This window comes from Phalaenopsis equestris, unplaced genomic scaffold, assembly GCF_001263595.1.
Source record: "Phalaenopsis equestris unplaced genomic scaffold, ASM126359v1 Scaffold000004, whole genome shotgun sequence".
Classification (NCBI taxonomy): domain Eukaryota; kingdom Viridiplantae; phylum Streptophyta; class Magnoliopsida; order Asparagales; family Orchidaceae; genus Phalaenopsis; species Phalaenopsis equestris.
In genome coordinates, this window is record NW_018164446.1 from 35,124 (window position 1) to 58,921 (window position 23,798).

The 23,798-nt window shown below is 34.4% G+C and overlaps 1 protein-coding gene across 1 annotated transcript in view; it reads left to right on the top strand.

The window, feature by feature from the left end:
- Window positions 1–23,798, top strand: part of LOC110018163 (membrane-associated progesterone-binding protein 4) — a 47,353-nt gene that overhangs the window by 18,054 nt on the left and 5,501 nt on the right. The window contains exon 7 of the mRNA XM_020715376.1: window positions 3,285–3,459. Within this exon, the coding sequence (XP_020571035.1) occupies window positions 3,285–3,459 (175 nt within the window). The remainder of the gene's footprint in view (window positions 1–3,284; window positions 3,460–23,798) is intronic.

Genomic DNA, 23,798 nt, shown 5'->3' on the forward strand with positions numbered 1-23,798 from the left:
TGAAGTTGGTAGATATGGGAATTTTTGGGGTCATGTCAAGGACAGGGAAGGTGGAGAAAAGTCGGGGAATTTGTAGGGAACTGCTGTTGACACTACAAAACATATATGTGGACTTCCTTCTCTTGCATTTGGGAAGTATTTATGTGAATCTGGGGATGAAGTGACTACAAATGATCGAAGATACGAGGGTTGTTTGGAAATATCTATGAAGATTTAGGTGTTGGGGAGGAAAGTGGTGCTGAGAGGGGATGCTAACTTGTGTGGAACTATAGTCTCATTCAAAATCATGGTCAAGACAATATTGGGAGTATGATTGGGCTATTTGATGGAATTGTAGAGCTTAGAAGAGATTCATGATCCAGAGTCCTTAAAGTTCCTCGAGCGCGTTCAACGGTTTCTGCAACAGTTTTCTTACATATTTCAGTAGCCTAGTGTGTTACCTCTACCGAGGGAGCATAAGCTTGCTGTTACATTGAAGGATGGGTTCCTCCCATCGATGTCAGACAACTATGATATTCCCAAATTCAGATGGTGATATAGAGAAGTTGATCAAGAAGATGCCCCACTCTGAACTTTTTTTCTAGCTCAGTCTCATTAGTGAAGAAGGATGGTAGTTAGAGGTTTTGTGTGGATTACATGGCTCTGAACAAGAAAAATGTACTGGACAAGTTTCCTATTCTAGTGATTGACAAGCTGTTAGATGAGCTTTTTGGAGCAGTCATTATCTCAATGATTGATTTGAATTCGGGATATCATAAGATCAGAAGGATTTACCGTGATATTTGTGGTAGTGGATTGTCTGAGTAAGTATGCACACTTCATTCCATTGTGACTCCCTTACACTGTTGTTTATTGTATTCATACAGAAATTGGTTTGTTTGCATAGTGTTCCAAAATCATTATATCAGACTGGGACAATGTGTTCCTCAGCCATTGCTGGAAGGAACTAATTAGATTACGATAAACAATCTTAAAGAGGAGTACAATATATCCCCATATATGTGGCTAGACTGAGATGTTCAACAGGTGTGTGGAGCATACCTGCTCTGTTTTGTATCAGATAGACCCAAGCTTTGGGCAAGGTGAATTGCTTGGGCTGATTATTGATGCGATACTTCATACCATGCTGGAACACATACCACTCTATTCAGGATTTTGTATGGGTGAGATTCACCTCACCTAATACACTATGGGCATAACACTATCAATATCCAGTGTAGACCAGTGTTTGAAGAATGATAGGATATTGACAAAGCTCAATTTCTATCTACTAAGGCCCCAACAGATCAGGAAGAGGAAGACTGATGGACATAGGAGGGAGTTTTAATTTGAGCTCGTAATGTGACTTATTTGAAGCTGAGATCTTACCGGCAAAGTGCATTGGCTACGAGTAGGAGCGAGAAGCTTTCCCCATAATATTTTTGACTCTATGAGATTGTGGCATGCATTCGGGCCGTGATATGCCATCTGAGGTTACCACCATCATCGTAATTGCATCTATCATTCCATGTATCACAGTCGAGGCATGCTATCAGAGATTACACACCCTCGTCTTCTCTACCTCCGACATTTACATAGGACATGGAGGTGGTTTTGGAACCTTTAGAGGTAGAAAGGTGCTTCGAGGATTGACTGGGGCAAAGAGTTCCTAATTAAGTGGAAAGATATGTCAAATTATGAAGCAACTTGAGAGCCTTATGAACTGATCAAGGAGTAGTATTTTAATTATCTTACTTTAAGGACAAGGTGCTTCTTTAGGAGGGCAATATTTGATCCCTCTTTGACTGGCCTACACCGGCCAAACCCAGCTAAACCAGCTGGCCCAACCTAGAGGGGCGGAAACCCCTATTAGATCACCCATTATATCTTGTTTGTTTGTTTGGATATTAATCAAATTAACCCTAATTTGAGGTTTTCCTCATATTTCTTGCAATCAGTTCGTTGATTTTGGCTTCGATTCGTATCACTTTCTTTAGGGGATTAGGGGCCGTGATATGCCATCTTCTGGTGTGACTAGTGAAGGGAAGACCGTCAGCCAAATTTAAAAATTAGAGATTTCAGTGAACATTCTGCTGTAAATTGTTAGCTTTTGTAAGTAAATGCACTTAGCCACTGAGATTTCAAATTTCATATTTAAATTTGGAGGGCAGATATGCTAGAGACCATTATTATTCATACAGCTTATTTGATAATTCAGAATATCTGGTCAAATGAGCGAAACTTTGGGAAGCTTAAGCCCAATTTTTATGTATCTAACCTTTGGTAAAACATTTACTTCAAACTAACACGATTCAAGGTTTGCCACCGAATAATCCACAATATCATCTTTTAAAAAATAATTAACTTATTTTTATTTTTTATTTGAACAAGCTAGGTCAAACGTGGGTTTTAATGTTTTTTATACTAACAGTATCTACAGCTTGGCTAGGAACTCAAATCATATACAATAATAGAATAACAATTATTTTGATTAGAAAGGTTGCCAAACCTGGATATCTACAGAATGACAGTGTAATGGACAAATTTCACAATATTGACTATAAATGATAAAGGTGATGGTTTAAAGATGATGTGGACCCAAATGCCGACCTCATGAACTTTGCTAAAATTTACCATATGCATTTTTTTCTCTATCTTGAGAAAATATTTACATTCCCTGCAAACATAATCCTTTTTTTCTTGAAATCTTTTGGTTTGTTAAACATGACCAATAGATGACTTTCCAAGTAGCCTTTTATAGGTTAGGTCTAGTCATCCTACTAAGCTAGAGCTCAGCAATTTAAATTATAAGATAATAAAGTAAATGGGTTTTATTTTGAAACTTTCCCAAACTTAGAGTGACATAACAAGCCAAATTGCTGAAATTTAAGCGAATCATTCATAAGCCCAAATTTGAGGGGCTGGTCCTAATTTCTGTTATCATCAGCAGCATATCCAAGTTATTTTGGATTGACTTGATAAAGCCTATCATCTTTATAGAATTGTACATTAATTTTCCCACCACCAATGCCCAGTGTTATTTCACTGAAATTGAAATTGTTCACGAAATATAGCTACTAAACCATACTGCAGCTACGACTTCGATTTCATCATATTTAGGCCTATTCTAGATGAGCTTATTTTTAATAGAAAAAGAACATTATATTTCGTTTGGAAAGTTGATTTTAGTGATACCTGGTAAAAAGGTTCTCCTGGTAACAAGATGTGAGAAATGTTCATCATGCGGGATCCTTGGTCCCTGAACTTTTTAACTTGAGATCTTTATGCTTGTTATTCGGTATCAGATTTGTTGGCAAGCTTGTTGGCCGGTACTATGATAAGGATGGAAGCCCAACAAAACATTTGAAAGGGGTTGAAGCTAAGGCAAAAAGAGCTGCTCGGCTACAGGAAAAGCAGAAAATAGAAGAGGCTAAAATTCCAAGTTGCAATTCAAAATGGAGCCAGCAGGAGGGAGGAGAGGTATCGATTATCTTTCCTAACTCTATATGAAATCATGCATTACTTTACACCTTTTATTTTTTTGATGAATTCTTATGCTAAGAAATATTATTGCCTTTTTAAGTTACAAGTTTTACCTTCTTAAATACGCTTGATGTTGAATATATAAAAACTTGTTTCATCTAGGTGAGCAAAGGTGACTGCATGCAGTAGTTGAGAATAAATTCCAAACATTTTAAAATTACAATATTATACTGAAATCTTCTAGCATGCGTATTTGTATATTTGAAAAATTATGTGTTAATTCTTCAAATGGTAGCAAGAAAATTAAAGCTTATTTCTATCGTAATGTTTGGTTATGATAGTATTAGATGTGCACTATTTGTGTGCTCCCTTATGTGTAATGTAGCACTGGAAAGTATGTGCGCCCAAGGATAAGCCTTTTGACTTCGTTATGATGTGGGAACTTACAGGCTTTTACTTGATGTCCTTCAAAGTGATAGCTTGTTAGTAACCTGGTTGAGTTTTAATTTTTTTGAAGCATCATTGCCCAACTATCTGCTCTGCTTGTTAATTATTTTATAGGAAGATTTATCTGCATGCCACTAAAGTCCTATGTATTTACCTATTTGAGACCTAAACTTTAACTTTTATCTATATGCCACCTTACCCATGCATAAAAAGGTGACTTTCACTTTTTAAAAGTTGAAATAGCGGTATGTTTTGTCATTATCCAGTCTAATAGTTTAGAATTAACCAAGTCAGGAACTATGATCAAATAGTATTAACATTGCATTTACTTTCTATAGATTTTCATAATTTCTAATTTATAAAAGAGCCACCAAGAAACTACAAAATACATTACAAAAAAATATAAAATAAATCAACACCATATTTTACAAGTAAAATATCTCAAACTAGCCCACAACAATATCATTTCTTAAAAGTAAACAATACAATAAGTACAACCACAAAACACAGCATAATACCTATCAGTAGTAATCGTTCTCTTGTAAACTAATCCCTCATGTCAGACACATCAATCTATAATTTTTCCTGAAAGTTACAATTAAATTCAATAGTAAATTTTTCATCACTTAATGAACAATTATAATCTTATCATGCATTAAATTAATGTGAAAATACTATGCATGAATGTCCGAAGGATATGCAATTTATTGATGAATCAAAACAATAAACTTTCATTTCTAATTTGACCTTCCCATTTCAATATAAATATTTACTCTTTTTAACCTATTTAAAAATTCATATTAATATTACCGTCATACCCGAAAGTTTTCTCAAAAAGTTGTCCCCATAGGTATCTTAAAAAAAATATGCATGAAGGTACACCTTTACCATTTTTATTTTCTTTTTCGTGCACAGGAATATCATATCCTCTGCTTGTATCATCTGGGGATAATCCTGAATGAGTTAAGCTTTTTTATTTAATTTCCTTTACTTACCTCCATTTGAAGTCATTGAACCATCATTTTTCTTCTTACTATTTCTTTTCATTCATTTCAATAATTCTTAAGCTTATAACATGCTTATAATATAAAAATAACTGTCAGAAGCACTAAGACAAGTTTTTGTTTAATAAAACATCAATTTAATACAAATAATAAAGTATCAATTTAATACCAAAGTTCTGCTCAATGCAATGCATAAAGGAATTGAAGTTATTTTGAGTTGAACTGCCTAAATCAAAATCCTTATTTTGACTTTTGAGTAGATCAGAATTGATTTTGCATAACAAAATACAAGTGAAGGCTGGGTTAGAATTGGAATAGTCCTAATTGTTACGTCAATGTTCCATGCAAGATAATAAATTCACAAAATGCAATAAATAACTTGAACAAAAGAGCAAAATTTTAAGGAACTTTTGGAAAGAACATATGAGAATTTATAAAGATGGCTTCAAAAGTGAGAATGAGGCTAATGAAAAGTCTCTTCGCATAATCTTTAAGGTAGTTCCATGTCACGACCTAGATTAGGAGCTTGGATTACTAAGGCTGAAGCACTGACGGTCAGACAAAGGAAAACTATCCCATAATTTCATTTTGTAAATAAAATAATCTAAAACACAAAAGAGTTAATCTATTTCATAAAATTTTAATTTAATATAATTTATTCATATATAAATTTTTACAATTGACAGAATATAAAAACTAAAATAATTCCTATTTGCCTGATCTGATCGATGTTTATACACATTCTTTAGGATCCATCTATCCTATAACAGGTTTTTCTATAAAATATTAGCAAGCAAAGGCTTAAGTTAAATTGCTCAGTGGGCAAAATGTTCAAAATTACAAAATTCTCATTTTAAGTCATTTTGTAAAAGTAGTTGCAATTGCTTTCATAAATAAAATGAATTATTATAAAATAAAAACATATTTATTCATTTGTACTATGCAATTAAATTTTCTATTTCCTCAGTTCAATCTAATCTTTGGTGCGCCTATAGTAAAAAATTAGGCTTGATTAGCTTCTTTCAGTTCTATCTCTTTTTCATATGAATTCTAACTTAACTATTTAGACATTGTAGTTTGCACTTTATCTAATTTAATTATATATATATATATATATATATATATATATATATATACTCTTTAAAATTTTTAATTAAGAAGTTTTTGTAACACTTCTTGCTTAAGATGAAATTAGTTTATGCGTTAAATTTTAATACATATCATAATATTCAATATATAACATAAACCCTAAGGCGCTTAACATTTAATTTAAATCTCACCTAAAAAACATAAAAATTATAAAATTAGGTGTTTAATATTGTGCATGAATTTCGCACATGAAATTTCTTCTCTTTTTTCCTTCCTTAGCTTCCTTGCCAAATTCTTACATAAATTTTAACAAAATTAATTCATTTTCAATTTTAGGATTTTCTAAAATTAAATTTCAATCATTTAAATTTTTTTTTTTAAAGAGCATAAATCGGCTCTCGTTTTATTAATACAAAGAAAAATAACAACACCGGAAAAGAGGTGCTAACTCACACACCCTACAAAACACAATAAAAAAGGATCTCTTTCCAAAAAAGAAAAATAAAATACACCCACAAACTAAAAATACAAAACACCAAAGAAAAGACAAAAGAAAAGAACAAATCAAAAACAATTAAGAAACATCCAAAAAAGCAAACTGAACCAAAACAACAGGAATAGTTTTGGAAATCACAGTATAATTCAAATTAGATCCAAGCTTAGCTGCCCAATGAGCCACAAAGTTCCCTTCTCTCTCTTAGTATGATTCCATATGATATGTAAGTTCTTGGACATTCTTTTCATCTGCAGATTAGCACTCCAATGATGCTCATCCTGAAATCTGCAATACTTCCATAAAATTAAAGAGTCAGTTTCAAAAATAATAAATTTCCATCCAATTTTCTTAGTCACCTGAAGACCAAAAACCATCGCATCAGCCTCTGCAACCAGAGGAGATACAAGTACAACCTTAGCCGCAAACCAATAAAGAATAGAACCCATAGAGTCACGAGAAACACCCCCACACTAGCACTATTAGCCTTCCAGCAACCATCAATATTAATATTAATATAAGGTGCACAAGGTTTACACCAATGCAACAAAGTAATATTCTTATTAGAGGAGCAAACATGAATAGACAAATTATGCATCATACAAGCCATCCTACTCGTAATCTTCTTATTAGGGGTCAAAAATTTGATTCCTTTCAGAAGAAAAGATAAAATCTTGCCAACCGTGTGAAGAGTATTAGCCTCACCATTTCTATACTTAATATCATTACGAGTAAGCCAAACAAACCACATAATAACAGCAGAGATAACAACAAATAAACCATTGCCTTTATGTCTCCAGGAATGTAAAATATCAAAAATTCTAGCATACTGAGAAAAGGAATTCAGCGATTTTAATTTCATTGTAACTCAATTCCAAATCTCCATGATAAATATACAACTAGAAAAAAGGTGAAGACTAGTCTCCTCATGATTCCTACAGAGAACACAACAAGAAGGAAGTTGTAACCCCTTCAACTTAAGCAAATCATCAGTAGGTAAAAAATAATCATCAGTAGGTAAAAAATAATCATCAGTAGGTAAAAAATTATGCAAAACTCTCCAAACAAAGAAAGATATGGAAGGTTTGACCCATGGATTCCAAATCCAACAAAGATCCAAACCCTGAAAGTCCGGAAAAAAGCTAGCTAGGCTTTTAGCAACAGAATCACCCATCTCACCTTTGATCTTAGGTACATCATTGCTACCACTGTTAATAGGGATAGAAGATATAAAAAGAGCATCATCATTATGAACAATCCTATTAAGCTCATTAAAACACCAACGATTCTCATACCAAAGATCCTTGACTTTAATATCAATAGCCACAGGACCACCATAAGAATCAACTAAAGCCCCCTTCCCCATCCAATCATCAAACCAAAAAGAACAATCACCTTTACCAATATCCCAACAAATAAGATCATTAGTAATTCTGACAACTTTAAGCATTTCATGCCAAATAAAAGAATATTTCTTATTATAAGTAGTAGAAAGAGGATGTCTATTCAAACTATATTTAGCATGCATTAAAGTAGCCCAAAGAGAATTATTCTTACAAAATCTATACCAACGCTTCATATAATTAATCTTAATAGAATCAACTAAGCTACGAAAACCAAGTCCACCCTTCTCAATGGGTTTACAAAGCTTCTGCCATCTAGTCCAGTGCATCTTAGTATTACCATTACCTTCCCAAAGAAATTTATTAAAGAGATTTTCAATCTTTTTAATAATACACTGGGGAATATCCATAATTTGCAAAGAATAAAGAGGAAGAGAAGTAATAATACTTTTGAGAAGAGTGACATGACCTCCAGAAGAAAGAAATTTATTTTCCCAAGATAAAATCTTATGTCTGATTTTATCAAATAAATTTAAACAAAGGCTACTTCTCATTTTGCCTTTATTAAAAGTGAAAACCAAATAGTTCAGAGGCAGCATAGCTTTATTGCAACCAGTATAATCCAAAATCCAATTCTTTTTAGCAACAGAGATTCTCTTGGAACAATAGAAGAAACATTTAGAAGTATTAAAATTTAAACCAGAAACCTTCTGAAAATCAACAAGAGCAACCCAAACTTTCCTAATCGAAAATTTATTACCATTAGTAAAGATCATAAGATCATCAACAAAACTTAAATGAGAAATACTCATACCACCTTTATGAATATAATTCACACTAAAATAGATCTTAAACAAAGCATTTAAACATCTCGATAAATAATCAAATGCAAGAATAAAAAGATAAGGAGATAGGGGATCTCCCTGTTTTATACATTTATAAGCTTTGAAGAAACCATATTTGTTCTCATTAATAAGAAGAGAATAACAGTTGTTGCTAAGGGTACGAAAAATAAGATTGCAAAAAGTATCATTAAAGCCATTAGCACGAAGAATATTCATAATAAAATCCCAACGTATAGTATCAAAAATTTTCTTAATATCCATTTTAAAAATAATATTCTTTCCTCTGCACTCCTTATCAATATCCATAAGGAGCTCTTGCACAATAAGGGCATCATCACTTATCTGTCTGCCTTTCACAAAAGCAGACTGGTTCAGACAAATAAGTTTATTTAAAATGGGTTGCAATCTCTTAACAATAATTTTAGAAATAATCTTAGATAAAACAATATTCAAGCTTATGGGTCTGAAAGCATCCCAAAAGTTAGCATTGTTAACTTTAGGGATCAAGAAAATATTAGAGGATTTAAAATACTTAGGTAAATCATGACCACAGAAAAAATTTTGAATAACCAATTCAACATCAGCCTGAATAATATTCCAATCATGTTTATAGAATTCAACCGTGAAACCATCAGGGTCAGCCGCTTTTTCAACCTCGATCTGATCAATGATATGTTTAATCTCTGCATGACTAGGAATACAAGCAAGTAACGAGTTATCAAACAAAGGAACATCATTATAAAGAGAAATATCCAGCTGAGTTAAATAAACATCATTATTACTAAAGACATTGGAAAAGAATTGAACACCACTTTGAGCAATATCATTGATATTATTGAGCACCGTACCATCAGGGCTAATGATTTTAGAAATCATATTAACCTTATATCTATTCTTAATGCAGCATGGTAGTAAGCAGTGTTTCTGTCCCCATCCAAAAAATGGGTCTTAGCAGCTTTCTGAGCATAAAACTGCTCCTCCATATCAATAGCCTCATTAAGTTGCTGTTGTCTCTGAAACAAAACATCCCATTCTATAGAATTGTTAGTAAAATCAAATTCAAGAGAAGCAACCTTATCTTCAAGTTGCTCAATGTTGCGGTGCAATTTCCCAAAGACCTTCCAATTCCATTTTCTAAGAGTTTTAGCTAAATTCTTATGTAAGCTCCAAAGTCTATACCCAGAAGAGCCAATAGCATTAGATTTCCAATATCTATAAGAAACTGAGTATATCTGTCATGAAGGGTCCACATATTATAAAGTTTAAAATTATACTACTTTATATTATTGTTGTCCATGATTTTAAGAAGTAAAGGAGCATGGTCAGAAGCATTAATGACCAAATGCTGAACTTTGAAAAGAGAAAAAATATTAATCCAAAAAGGATTAGCAACAAATCTATCAAGACGTTCAAAAACCTCCTCTATGCCAAGTAAAAAGATTCCCATGGAACCCCATATCATAAAGCCCAACGTCCAACAATGTATCATTGAAATTAGCAATTAGATTGAGATTCGGAGGATTTTCACCTTTCTTCTCAAGAGGAGAAGAAATAATGTTGAAATCCCCTCCCATAAGCCAAGCGTCATTCTCCTGCTTAATAGATTTAATCAAATTCCAAAGCTTCAAACGAGCCTGCATGGTACATCCAACATAAATAATAGAAAAAAGAAAAGACTCATTAAGATAAAGGATTCTCAAATGTAATAATTGAGTGTGATTCATAAGATTATTAGAGTTAGCAATATAATTAAAAGCACCAATACGTCACCTCATTATTCATGCCCGCACCATAGGCTCAAGAACACCCAAAAATCTTAAATTTAAAACACAAATTAAATTTTTAAGTCTATTAGAAGCGCACACTTTGGCAATACCCCTAATATTCTAGATTAAAGTGTTAAACTTCATCAATAACAAGCTTACCCTTATTTAGTCTAGTAATAATAGCCATAAAAGGCTTAGTAATATCCTTACCCCGCACCTGGGTTTGAACAGCCTCCAGATTCATATAATGCAATTCACAAACACCTTTAAATTTTCTTTTCCAAGATGATCTTTGAATCATCCAATTCTCCCCAATCCTCCTCCAACTCATTTCGAGTAAGAGCAGAGCATTCCTGAGTATCCAGTCCATCATGCAGAACCATCTGTCTATCTATATGCAAGATTTCAGGGGTACCAACCTTAGCAGTATCTTGAACCATAACAGTAGTATCAATTTTACCATTCTTAACCAAATCAGTCGTAATAACAGAGGTATAATGAATAGCATTAGCAGTTTCAGTAACCAAATCATTTTCAACCAATATAGTACCCATATTATTATGCTCATTCATAGAAGAATTAAACTGATCATCTAAAGAATGCAAAGAACCCTCTCCAGAAAGATTAGCCTTAGTGATTTTTAAATCAGAATGCAACTCTTTATTCATCTCTTTATTATTATTTTTATTTTTCCGCAATTCAGGATGGACATTATAACAATGAGAAAGAAGATAACCAAATATTTTGCAATTAGTGCAATAATGTGATACAAATTCTTGTTCAACCTTCTGCCAGTAACCATCATTAGAATTCCCCATCCAAATAAAATCGTGGAAAACCGAAGTAACATCACGTTCAACCAACACTCTAGCCATCATAGCCCTAGACAAATTACAAGTAGCAACATCCATTTTCAATGGCTTACCAAAAATTATCCCAAGGAATAAAGAACTTTCAGATTGAAGTAACGTAACTTCAATCCAGGAAAGCGAATCCAAACAGGCACAATAGGGATCTCTTCGGTAGGATTGAAATTAGGTGTCCATTTAAGAAGTTTCAAGTAACACTTCTTAATGGTCAAGATTTTCTTAGCAAATAGAGAGGTATAATCCTCTTCAAGCTGCAATTTAATCATTAAGTTACGGCTATCGATTAACCTTAAATTCTATCTTCCAACCAGATGCAAATCCGAAAAGAACTTATGAATAACCTCCACTTTGGGATGAGTAAATGAAAATTTACCGATTAAAGTATACTTTAGTGGTTTAGTGAGAATGTTTGTATCTTCTTCAGTAAAAAGAAGCGCATGTTTACCATTCTTGCGAGAGGTTTGTTGAAGAAAACATTCGTTATCACTATCCTTTATTTGCTGTTGAAACTCCTCAGAGAAACGAACTTCTCTAGACCCAAAAGATTTACTTGAAACCACATCTTTGAAGGACGGCGCTGCATAAGCCATGGAAAAAAGCAGGATAGAAAGAAACAAGCCAAAACTAAAGAAAAAAGAAAAGCCTAGTTAGGAGAAACCGAGAAAAGAAAGCTCCCAACGTAGAGGATAAAAACAAGGGACAAACCATCACAAAGAACCGAAGCAAACAACAACACCAAAGAGAAAATGAGAAAGCGAAACAGATCTGAAAGGAAAATGGAAAAAAGAAATCGGCTAGGAATCAGACACTGAACAAAAGAAACTAACAAGAGCCAGCGAAATGAAACAGTTGGCGTTGCAGCAACAGGGCAAAGAAACAGCGAGATCGGGCTAGGGCAGAGGATCGCGCGCTTGGGAGGCGCGGTAAGGAGGAGCACAGAACAGCGAAAGGCTAGCGTAGAGTAGAGCGGAGAAGAGCGATCAGGCAGGGCAGAGGATCACAAGGTTAGAGGATCGCGTTGTCTCGGAGGATCGCGAGGTCTTGGAGGGATTCTTTTTCGTGTCGCTCTCGTTCTTCCGACTCAGTGAGATCAGAAAAAATTTTTGAGTGTTTGAAAATTTCAATTATTTAATATTAATTATTAAAAAAAAATTTTCTTAATTCGCAAACTCTTCTTTGCCTTACTCTAATTATGTGTATCAAGCAGGTAGGGCTTGGTTTAGCTCTTCACACATGCAAGAAACTTTCCCTGACTCGCTCCTTACGCCCAAATACCATATGCACTCAATCAAACGCTTAACACACATTGTAAAACTCCCGTGTGCCGCTTCTTGCATTAGAAGCTTAAGGAGTTTAGGCGTGTGTCCCCTACAAGACGCACGACAAGTATTAACATGTCTCACCTCTCCTCCATTCTCTATGTTGTACAACTAGGGCATGAAAAGCTCCTTAACGGAGATCTAAAGGCTTTCTGTTGAGTCCCTGTGTGCCGCACTTTTGTCCCTCGCACAAAAAAATACATGGTTTTCCCTTTTTCTGTGCAAGTGCTTTACCCTTGCTCCTGCATACACGACCCGCCTTTTCAATTTGAGCCTCTTTGCCTTTTTCTTTTTTTTCTTCTTCTACTTTTGCTCCTACTGTCTCACATTCTCTCTGTTTCTTGTATGGTATAAAGGAATTGAGGGAGGTAATCCCTCGTTGATGCTTTCAAGGGTGGTGAGGTATCATTTGAATGACACTTATGAAGCAGGTGTCTTTCACGTGTATTATCATTTTTTTTAGTTAATTAAAATTTTTAGAATTTATTACTACAATTTCCTTTATAAAAATTTTTCCTCAAAATGTACAATACAAGAACCATACTTTAATTGAAAAGGTGTAGATATCTTTCGCTTATTTCGGATTCCTTCTCCCAAATAGCATCTTTTTCTATCTCATACTTCCACAATACATAGATAAATAGAATATCTTTGTTTCTAAGTTGTTTCACAACATAGTCTATAATTCTTTATTATTAAAGGTTAGATCAGGTTGAATGTTTATAGGGTTCGTGACAAGCTTCCTAAGCTCATCAGCAATATACTTCCGCAGTAAGGAAATATGAAACACATTATGTATTTCATACATATGTGTTGGTAAGATAAGCTTATAAGCCAGTTTCCCAATGTTCTTTAAATTCTTGTTTGGCCAACTAATCTTGGGCTTTGCTTTCCTAATTTAACACCTTTCACCGGACTAACCTTCAAAAAATGAATTCTCCTAACTCAAATTCAACTGGTCTATGCTTAGCATCATAATACTTTCTTTACTTATCTTGAATAGCTCTTAGTCTATCACGAATCAATCGGGTCCTCTCAGTTATTTCATCAACTAAATCAACACTAATTATCTTTCTTTCACTAGTTTCTGCCCAACAAAGAGGTGTCCTAAATTTTCTTTTATATAGAGTTTCAGAAGGAGTCACACCAATATTGGTTCAGAAGCTATTGTTTTAGGCGACTTTCATCAAAGGTATGTACACTTCCCAATTTCACCAAAATCAAGCACACATAGTCTGTGCAGATATTTAAAAATTTGGATTGTTCTTTTTGATTGAGTGTCTATTTGGGGATGAAAAATTGTATTGAACTTTAGTTGTGTACTCAAAGCATCTCGACTTTCCCCCACAATCTAGATGTCAATTTACTGCCTCGATTTGAAACAATGGACTTTGGGACGCCATGCAATCACACTATTTCATCTATATATATTTTGGCCAATTTGTCTACAAAATCTATCTGATAGGAAAGAAATATGCAGATTAAGTCAGATGATCAATAATTACCCGTATAACATCATGACATTGCTTCGATTTCCGTCACGAAGTCTATACTAATGTCCTCCCAGTTCCACTTTGGAATAGATAACAATTGTAATAGCACACTAAACTTCTAATGCTCAATCTTAACCATTTGATAAGTATGACACTTTATCACAAATTTTACTACATTACGCATCAACCCTGGCCATGAAAATAGGCTTTTAAGCTTCTGGTACATCTTTTTGCTTCCTGGATGAATCATATATCTCGAATAATGTGCTTCATGTAGAATTTCCCTCCGTAAATCATTTACAGTAGGAATACAAATTCTATTCTTGTTTCTCTTCATCGATCTTATGTCTCTCCATCTTATTTGCATTTATCTGGTCTAATATTTTCTGCAACTTTGCATCCTGTGACAATGCATCTCATATTCTATCCTTCAAAGTTCATTGAATTAACATCTGATTCAATAATGATAAACTTTCATCATTTGGTATCACTACTGATAACTGCAAATGTTCCTTATATTTAATTAATTCTTTTTGTTGGGTAATTACTCAATTAGCACTGATACTTGCTTTTCTGCTTAACGCGTCTACGACTACATTTGCTTTCCTTGGGTGATAATGTATACCCAAATCATAATCTTTAATAAGTTCAAGTTTCACCTTTGCCTTAAATTAAATTCCTTTTGTGTGAAAACTTTACACTTGACTCCGTACAAATAATATCTCTATAATCTTCAAATAAAATACAACCACTACTAGCTTCAGGTCATATGACGGATAATTTTTTTTATGACTTCAATTGTATAGAGACAAGCAATTACCTTTCAGTTTTGCATAAGCACATGTCCAAATGCTCTTAAAGATGCATCAATATAAATGTGGAGGCCTTCTGTTTCTTAGAGGATCATTAATATTGGAGCTATCTTTAAGCACAACTTCAAATTTTGAAATACTTCCTAATAGCTATTTATCCACTCAATATTTATCGTCTTTTGAGTCAGTCTGGACAAATGCATCGCAACCTGAGAATTGCCTCTCAAGAAATCTCTTGTAATAACCTATCAGACCTAGAAAACTTCAAACGTCTTTAACTGTGGTTGGTCTGGGTCAATCAACGATCACTTTAACATTATAATGATGTGCTCTGATACCTTCATTGTTTATCACTCGCCCCAAGAAGGCTATGATACTCAACCAGAATTCACACTTTGATAACTCTTCATATAAATGGTTTTTCTTCAGTGTTTGCAGAACAATGTGAAGATGATCTGCATGACGAGCTTCATCACTAAATTATATTAGGATGTCATCAATGAAGACAATCACAAATCTATTCAAAAATTATTTAAAGATTTTGTTCATAAGGTCCATAAAAATTGTTGTTGCATTTGACAATCCAAAAGATATCACCAAAAACTCATAATAATGTCATATATGGTATTGAAAGTTGTCTTTGCTATCAATTTTTTTTCTTAATTCTTAGCTGGTGATAGCCTGAGCGCAGATCAATCTTTGAAACTATGGAGACTCCTTTCAATTGATCAAATATAACATCAATTTTTGACAACGTATATTAATTCTTGATTGTGAGCTTGTTTAATTCTCTGTAATCAATATATAGCTTTAAGTTTCTATCTTTCTTCTTACCAAAAAAATACCAGTGCTCCTCGAGGAGAAGTGTTTGGCCCAATAAATTCTTTCTCGAATAAGTCTTGTTAGTTTTTGTAGCTCTTTAACTGTCATTTTGTAAGTTCCATTTGTCACTTGTTCTATACTTGATATTAAATCAATAGAGAAATTTATTACTCTTCTTAGAGGTGGACTTGTCAAATAATCTAAGATGAGTACTGAGTACTTCTTCACTACTAGTTTATCTTCCAACCTCTTTATTTCTTTCACTGACTTGAGCTCGAAAACTCTTTTCCTAATAGTTTGAATGCATTTAAACGGGATATCATAAAAAAGATATGACTTCTTTATCCCTCACAATTTTGAATTCTTCTTCTTTGGGGTATTGAATTTGACTATCTTTTTAGAGCAATCTGTAGTTATAAAATGATTAGGTAGTCAATCCATCCCTTGAATACACTTGAATTCAGTTAGTGGTAACATTGTCAATGTCACCTTGAAGCTTCTATCACATATTGTCAGAGTCACACTCCTATCAGTCATTATCTAAGACCCATTAGGTAGGAAGACTGATAAAGTATTAAACATCTTGAATAAGTCCAAACTTTCAAATCTCACCATTTCTTAGATCTCAAAGTCACGAATGCGATACCCAAATAACAAATAAAATTTTGACCTATTTGTGGTGGATAGATACAAAACATAAAATAAGGAGAGTATAAGTCTCAACTTAACTATAAATTTGACAGATTTATTAAAATTAAGAAATACATGTAATGACGTTAGGCGAATCTTTTGTTTCTTGTTGAGTCAGTGCATATACTCAAGATTGTATACCTAGGTGGGTCTGACTCGGAGTTGGAGCTGATCATAATGACTCAGCCGGCCTTTTTCCTGCAAGTCCTCTAAGGAGATGGAGCATTAGCTCTAGTATCTACATAAGATTTTTGACCCAAAGTAGGACATGATCTTGTCATGTGTCCTAACTGATGACACCAAAAGCAAGTGTTGGTGCTTAATAGACATTCTCCTCTATGCATCCTCCCACACTTGACACAAATTGTCACACTACCATTGCTGATAGTGTGATTAATACTGTTGCTAGATCTAGGATTCTTCAACCTGGAATGCCCAGACTGGACAGACTCGGTGGCTTGCCCAGATCTGGACCTCTCGTCTTCTCTCATCTTTTGAATATCTCTGTCTTTGAGTAGCCAGCAGGGCAATCTCTATTTTTCTCGCTCTCTCCACTATAAATGAATAATTCTCAATGTCCAGAGGGATTAAAGGTTGTCTAATGACATTCTTCAATCCAAATAAGAAGCGATGACATTTTTCTCTAGCATTGGGGATTAACTGAGGTGCATACGTGAAAAACATTGTGAATTCAGCTTCATACTGCATAATAGCGCGGTCACCTTGTACTAACTTGATAAATCGGTCTTACATATGTGTCCTGGTTCAGAGAGGAACAAACCAATCTCGAAAAGTTCTCCCAAAATCCTTCCACTGAATCTGACTGTTGGGTTTTTCTCCAAACTTCTTTTGTAGTTGTCCTTGTCACCACATCTCTGTTTTTCCCTCGAAAGCAAAGGTGACCAGTGTGATCCTTCTCTTCTAAGAGCGGGATAGACCGTTAGTTATTTTCTCGATCCTTAAAAACCAATTATGAGTCTTTACTGGTCCTTCTGCTCTTGAAAAGATCTTCGGTCTCATGTCTTGGAACAACTTCAGATATTTATCCATTAGTGTTATTATACTATTACGGACATTGGTCTAAGAATCTTGAATCAGTCTTGTCACTATTGCCATCATCTAAATGAATGCCTCTATATGGACGTAATCATGTCTTGGAACAGCTTCAAATATTTATCCATTAGTGTTATTACACTATTACGGACATTGGTCTGAGAATCTTGAATCAGTCTTGTCACTATTGCCATCATCTAAATGAATGCCTCTATATGGACACTATCACCACTAGACGGTGGCTCAGTAACTTTGGAGGTGTCAGATTTTGCTGCTCAGCAGCTCTCGCCTCTCTAGTATTTTCATTAATTGCCCCGAGAGATTCAAATTTTACTATTTCATTTTCTCAATAATCATTAATAATTTTCCTAATGGCTCTTTTATGTCGTTTTCCTACTAGTCCTATACTTGTTGAGGGTTCTGATACCACTCTTGTCACAGTCTAACATGAGAGCTTTGATTATCAAGGTGGGAATTGACGGTCGAACGGATATAATTTATAATATTTTCATTTTGTAAATAAAAAAATCCAAAACACAATAGTGTCATTCTGTTTCATAAAACTTTAATTTACAATGATTTATTCATACCTAAATTTTTATAATAAACATAACATAAAAAAACTAAAGTGTAATACTTATCTTCCTAAGCTCCTCGACTACCGTACACATACTCTTTAGGACCCATCTATCATATAGTAGGTTTTTTTGTAAATGTTAGCAATTAAAAGTGTGAGATAAATTATTGAGCAAATTTCAAATTTATCATAATTCTCATTTCAAAATATTTTGTAAAAAAGTTTAATGAATAGTAAAAAAATAAACTGTTTCTGTTTACATTTATTTATTTATGTTAAAATAAATAGAACTATTATAAAATAAAATCATATTTACTACGATGCAATCAAATTATCATTTTCCTCAGTCCAATCTAATGTTTTGGTGCATCTATAATAACAAATTAGATTTGATTAGTTTCTATCGGTTCCATCCTTATTTCATATGAATTCTAACCTAAATATTTAGATATTTTTGTTTGTGTTTCAAATTAAGTTATATATATATTATCTACATGCTTTTTAAAGTTTTCAATTAAAAGTTTTTTAACACCTCTTGCTTAGGATGAAATTACTTTATGCTGTAATTTTTCATACATATCACAATATGTAATATAAAATTTTAACCTTAAGGCGCTTAACATTTAATTTTAATGTCCTCTAAACAACATAACAATTATAAAACTATGTACCTAAAATTTCTTCTCCATTTTTCCTACCTTAGCTTCTTTGCTAACTTCCTTACATAAATTTTAGTAAAAATAAGTCATCTTCAATTATAAGATTTACTGAAATTTAATATTAATTATTTAAATTTTTTTTACCTTAAGCCACAAACCCTTCTCTGTCGTGCTTGGTTAGGCTTTTGTGCACGCAGGAAACTCTTCCAAAGCCACAACTTGCTCCCACATCCCATATAAGCTCAATCGACCGCTTCACACACATGGTAAAACTCCTGTGCTGCTCCTTGCATTAGAGTCTAAAAGAATTTAGTCGTGTGCCCCCTATAAGCCGCACAACAAGTAGTAACCGCTCGCATCTCTCCTTCCTCTTTGTCGAACAACTAAGGCACAAAAATCTCGTTGACAGAGACCAAAAGGCATGTTGTTGAGTCCCTGTGAGCTGTGTGAGTCTCCCTCACGTGAGGAAAATGTGCAGTTTTATCATTCTCTAGCAAGTGGCGTCACCCTTCCTCCTTACGTGACTTGTCTTTCCAATTTGAGTTGCCCTTGCTTTACCCTCTTCCTCTTCCCTCCTCTTCCTCCTCTTCTTCTTAATCTTCTTCTTCTTCTTCATCTTCTTCTTTCTCACTTTCGCTCCTGTAACGTGACTTGTCCTGTTATCCCTCACGCTTTCTCTATTTCTGGCGTGGAGGAAAGGGATGATGGAGGTAATCCCTCGCCAAAGTTTTGAAGGGCGGCGAGGTGCCTCTCGAACAACACCTATGAAGCAGGTGTTGTTAACAAGTAATATATATATATATATATATATATATATATATAATACATTATATATATCATCATGGCGGACAAGAGCTCTGCTAGTGTTTCGAATGTTTCGAATGACGATTTTTGTCGCCATTGATTGTCGCTCGGAGGATTCCTCTTTCGCTTCTGCCTGCTTTTCTGCTTCGTCAGCTCGCGTCCTTCGACGTCGACGGTTTGTCTACGTCTCTCGATTTCGACGACGATGCGTTCGCATCTACTCGACGAGTTCAGCCGTTTGCTTCGATTTCGACGATGACATCCAGCCGCACCCTTCTGCGCAGTTTTCCTGCCCGACAGTTTCGGTTCGGGCCTGCTTCTTTCTGTTCGACGTCGAAGTTTCATCTTTCTGTTCTTCGTCGACAACAATTCCTTTGAGATCCTCTAACAGGTGGATTTCCTACTCTCATGGCGCTTCCTTCTTCATTTGAACCTGTCAAAGCTTCCTTTGCCCACATGGTGGGTAATCCTCAAGGGGAGTCGGCAGTTGTCTTTCCCTCAAGTTATAAGGATTGTCGTGATAGTACATGTGACTGTCCCTTTGTTAAGAATGCAAGTAGGAAAAGTGGGAAAACATTACATTTTTTCTCTGAGTTAGAAATTTCTGCCCTGATTGAGAAATTCAAATTCGCTCTCATTGGAAAATTTCAGTGGGGGCACCCACCAATGGAAGTTATTAGAAAAAATTTTGATGACCTCAAACAGCAGAAAAGTGGAAAGTGAGGCTCATAGATAGGAGACATGGGTTGATCCAATTAACTGTGGCTAAAGACCACACTCGGATTTTCTCCAAAAAATATCTTACAATTGCAGGCAAGTCAATGAAATTACTCAAGTGGTCTCCCAATTTCGACCATAATCATGAATCTCCTACTGTACCGATTTGGTTTAGTCTACCTGGTTTCAAGCTCCACTTTTTTCATCATCAGGTTCTTTACTCTATTGGGGCAATATTTGGGGATCCTATGAAGTTAGATCTTCCCATTTTCAACATAACCAGAACTTCTGTGGCCAGAATACTTGTAGAAAGAGATATTACTTTACTTGATGTTACTGAAGTCAGGCTGGGCACAACTCATAATAGATATTGACAACAAATCGTCGTGGAACACAGACCTCCATATTGTACCCATTGTAAGATGTTTGGGCATATCCCTGATAAATGCCACAAGCTCCATCCTAATTTGAAATTTAAGAATCAAGTGGATAAGGATGGGTCTAACCCCACTGCTCCGGATATTTCAGTTCCACCTGAGGAGGATACTGTCAGACAGAAGGTGTCTGTTGCCCCTGTGGACCCCCCTAATACTACTGTTACTATTACTGCAATTGATGTGATGCTGTTCAAACCCCACTTCAAACCCCATAGAAAACAATACTGAAGAACTTTTACCTACAAAGGATAGTGTTCAGACTAATAATCAAGAGAACCTCGCAGCTCCTCATCCTCAGGAAGTATCCGGTGTAGAGGCAACTTATACTTCACATATACTAGAACCTATTGTGGATACTACGGTTGGTAATCCTTCTGCTACAGTTTTATCACCTCATCAGACTGATTCTTTGGATGAAGAATAACAGATTTACACTTCCAGGAGGAAGAAGAAGAATGGAGATCTGCTCGAGCTCAGGAGTCTTAATGGATGATACTTTGGTTACTTCGGGTAATGGTACACACGTTACCAATTTGTTAGCTGGATCTCTTCCGAGAACTAGAGGCAGAAACATAACTAAATTAGGATGACCCTTAGCGCCTTGGTGGTTTTGGGCTTTTTTGATTTTTATATGTACGCATTTTGACATGTACGCATATTGACTTTTTGTGTGTGTTGTACCGTGTGGGTTGGGTACCTATTTTTGGGCCCACTCATACAATCTATCTGTATTTTTTCTCTATATATAAATTAAAATTTTAAAACATTATTATTACATTCTAGAGAAAATTGTCAAATGAATAATAGTTATGGATCTATATCTCAAAAGTAAAACAACGACAACAAAGCCTTAATCCCACTAAGTGGGGTCGGCTACATGAATCCTTTTTTTCCATTGCGTCCTATTTAGTGTCATATTTTCATTTAATTCTAATAAATTAAGATCATTTTTTATACAATAAGCGCAAGTCTTCCTAGGTCTACCTTTGTCTATCTTAACATAAGTCGAATCTAAAACATCAACTCTTCTAATCGGATCATCAGATGGTCGACGCTTAATGTGACCAAATCATCTAAGACGACTCATTAATTTTGTCCGTCACTGGAGCTACACCAACTCTATCACAGATATAATCGTTTCGCATTTTGTCTCTAAGTTTAAAATCACTCATCCACCTAATCATTCTCATCTCGACAACACTTAGCTTAGTATTATCCACATATGTTATGATCGCCAGTTCATACTATACTATATCCAGTTGCATTCGATTGGAATTGAGAAAATAACCGAAATGGATTTGTCTTGACATTTATTGCTTGACTTTTATATCTCAAGAGTATCATAAAATATTCGAAGGAAACAATTATTTTAGGATAAGATTGAATTCATAATGTGAGAAATTATTTTTCTTTCAAGATATGCTCCCAAGAGAGACAAATTGAAATTGTTTGTCAAGCCAAACCACATATGGGATATAAGATTATTAGTTCTAATAAAAAGACTATTGGACAGGTTGTAAGAGAGCCTAGAAAAATATTATACATTAAGAGTCTTTTTGGGGTAGCTGTAGTTTATTCGATTTATCTAGATAAGCAGTTTATCCTGATAAGTTGCTGATCAGCAGCTGATTCGAATAAGCTGACTGGCTGTTTGGTTTGAGCGTTTGAAAAACAGCTGAATTGCAGCTGTTTGTAGATAAATGATCATTCTGTCCATGAACTAAAAAAATCGTTAAGTTGTTTGGTTTGTGTAATTTGAAAACAGTTGATTTGCAGCTGTAAATCAGCTGTTTGTGGAAAAATAGTCATTTTGGCCCCGCATAGTGGTTCTGTTTGCAACTGTAATGCAATAGGAATACATTTAATATATTAAAATCCAAAAACACTACATAACAGTTCGAAGGACCAAAAATGTACTCACTCAAGAGTGAGTATCTACAAACCTATTAAGAAACAAAAAACTTAACAAAATTACAAATAAAATTATGATAAAATTCATTTTAAAATGTATAAGGGGCATGACTGGAGCAACGCTCTCCGGTTCGGGATGTCATCGAAGCACACTAGCTATGTGGCTGGTGCGATGTGAGCAACACAGTAAGCAGTTCGAAGCGGCATAGCACTAGCCTGAGTTCCCCGAAAACTTTGAGCTCATTTTTCTATAAAAATGCAAAAGATAGACATTGTTAGTGATAAGAGAAGTTGTATTGAGATAAACAATGCAAAAGAAAGAATTTGAAAAACACTAGCCAAAGCTTTCTTCTCTTCAAAACCTGTAAAAGATGGTACTGAATTTGAAAAAGATTTGGGCATCAACGCTTGTTAAGCTGTTAAAAAAAATCAAGAAGTTGGCGATGCATACTTTTGATATGCACTGAACAGTTTATCTGACAGAATTGGAAACCAGAACATGGACTAAACAGGTAAGAATCATGATCCAAAGTACACAACAAATTTTATAAAATTAAGCTTTGAAACTATAAAACAAGACAAGGAACTGATACAAAATTTAGCTTTAAATAATAAACTGGAGAAGTCAGGAAAAAAAAAATTGTAGGAACTGAGAATAATCTGAATATTATGTGTGGTAAAATAGCCTTGCTCCGACAATACAAATTACAAGAAAATTAATACAGGAAAAATGAAAAAGAAAATTGACAAGGGCTAAAAGTTTCCAGAGTGCTTCAACAATCTTCCATGGCATTCCATTTCGAACCTTTTCAAAATTTTTTGTGGCCATTAAAGTCATTCTTGCCGAAAGAACAATCCTCTTGGCTTATCATCATAACAAATTCAAATTAGATCATGTAATTACATCCAACTAATATAGTAAAAAGAAGCATTTTATTTTCTTTGGGAAATTTACATGTGTGGCACACATAAATATTGCAAGAGTGTTGGCAGAAATTGAAAAATATGCAAGAATTGAATTGTAATTGCAACCACAAAAGATTTTTAGAAAACTCACACAACAATCCACAAATATCAACTGAATGCCAGGTGCAAAACTACATCTCATAAGAAACTTATAGAATCCACTCATATCATTTAAGATAGAGACGATGTAGCAAACTGCAAGAGGTGAAAGAGTCACTAA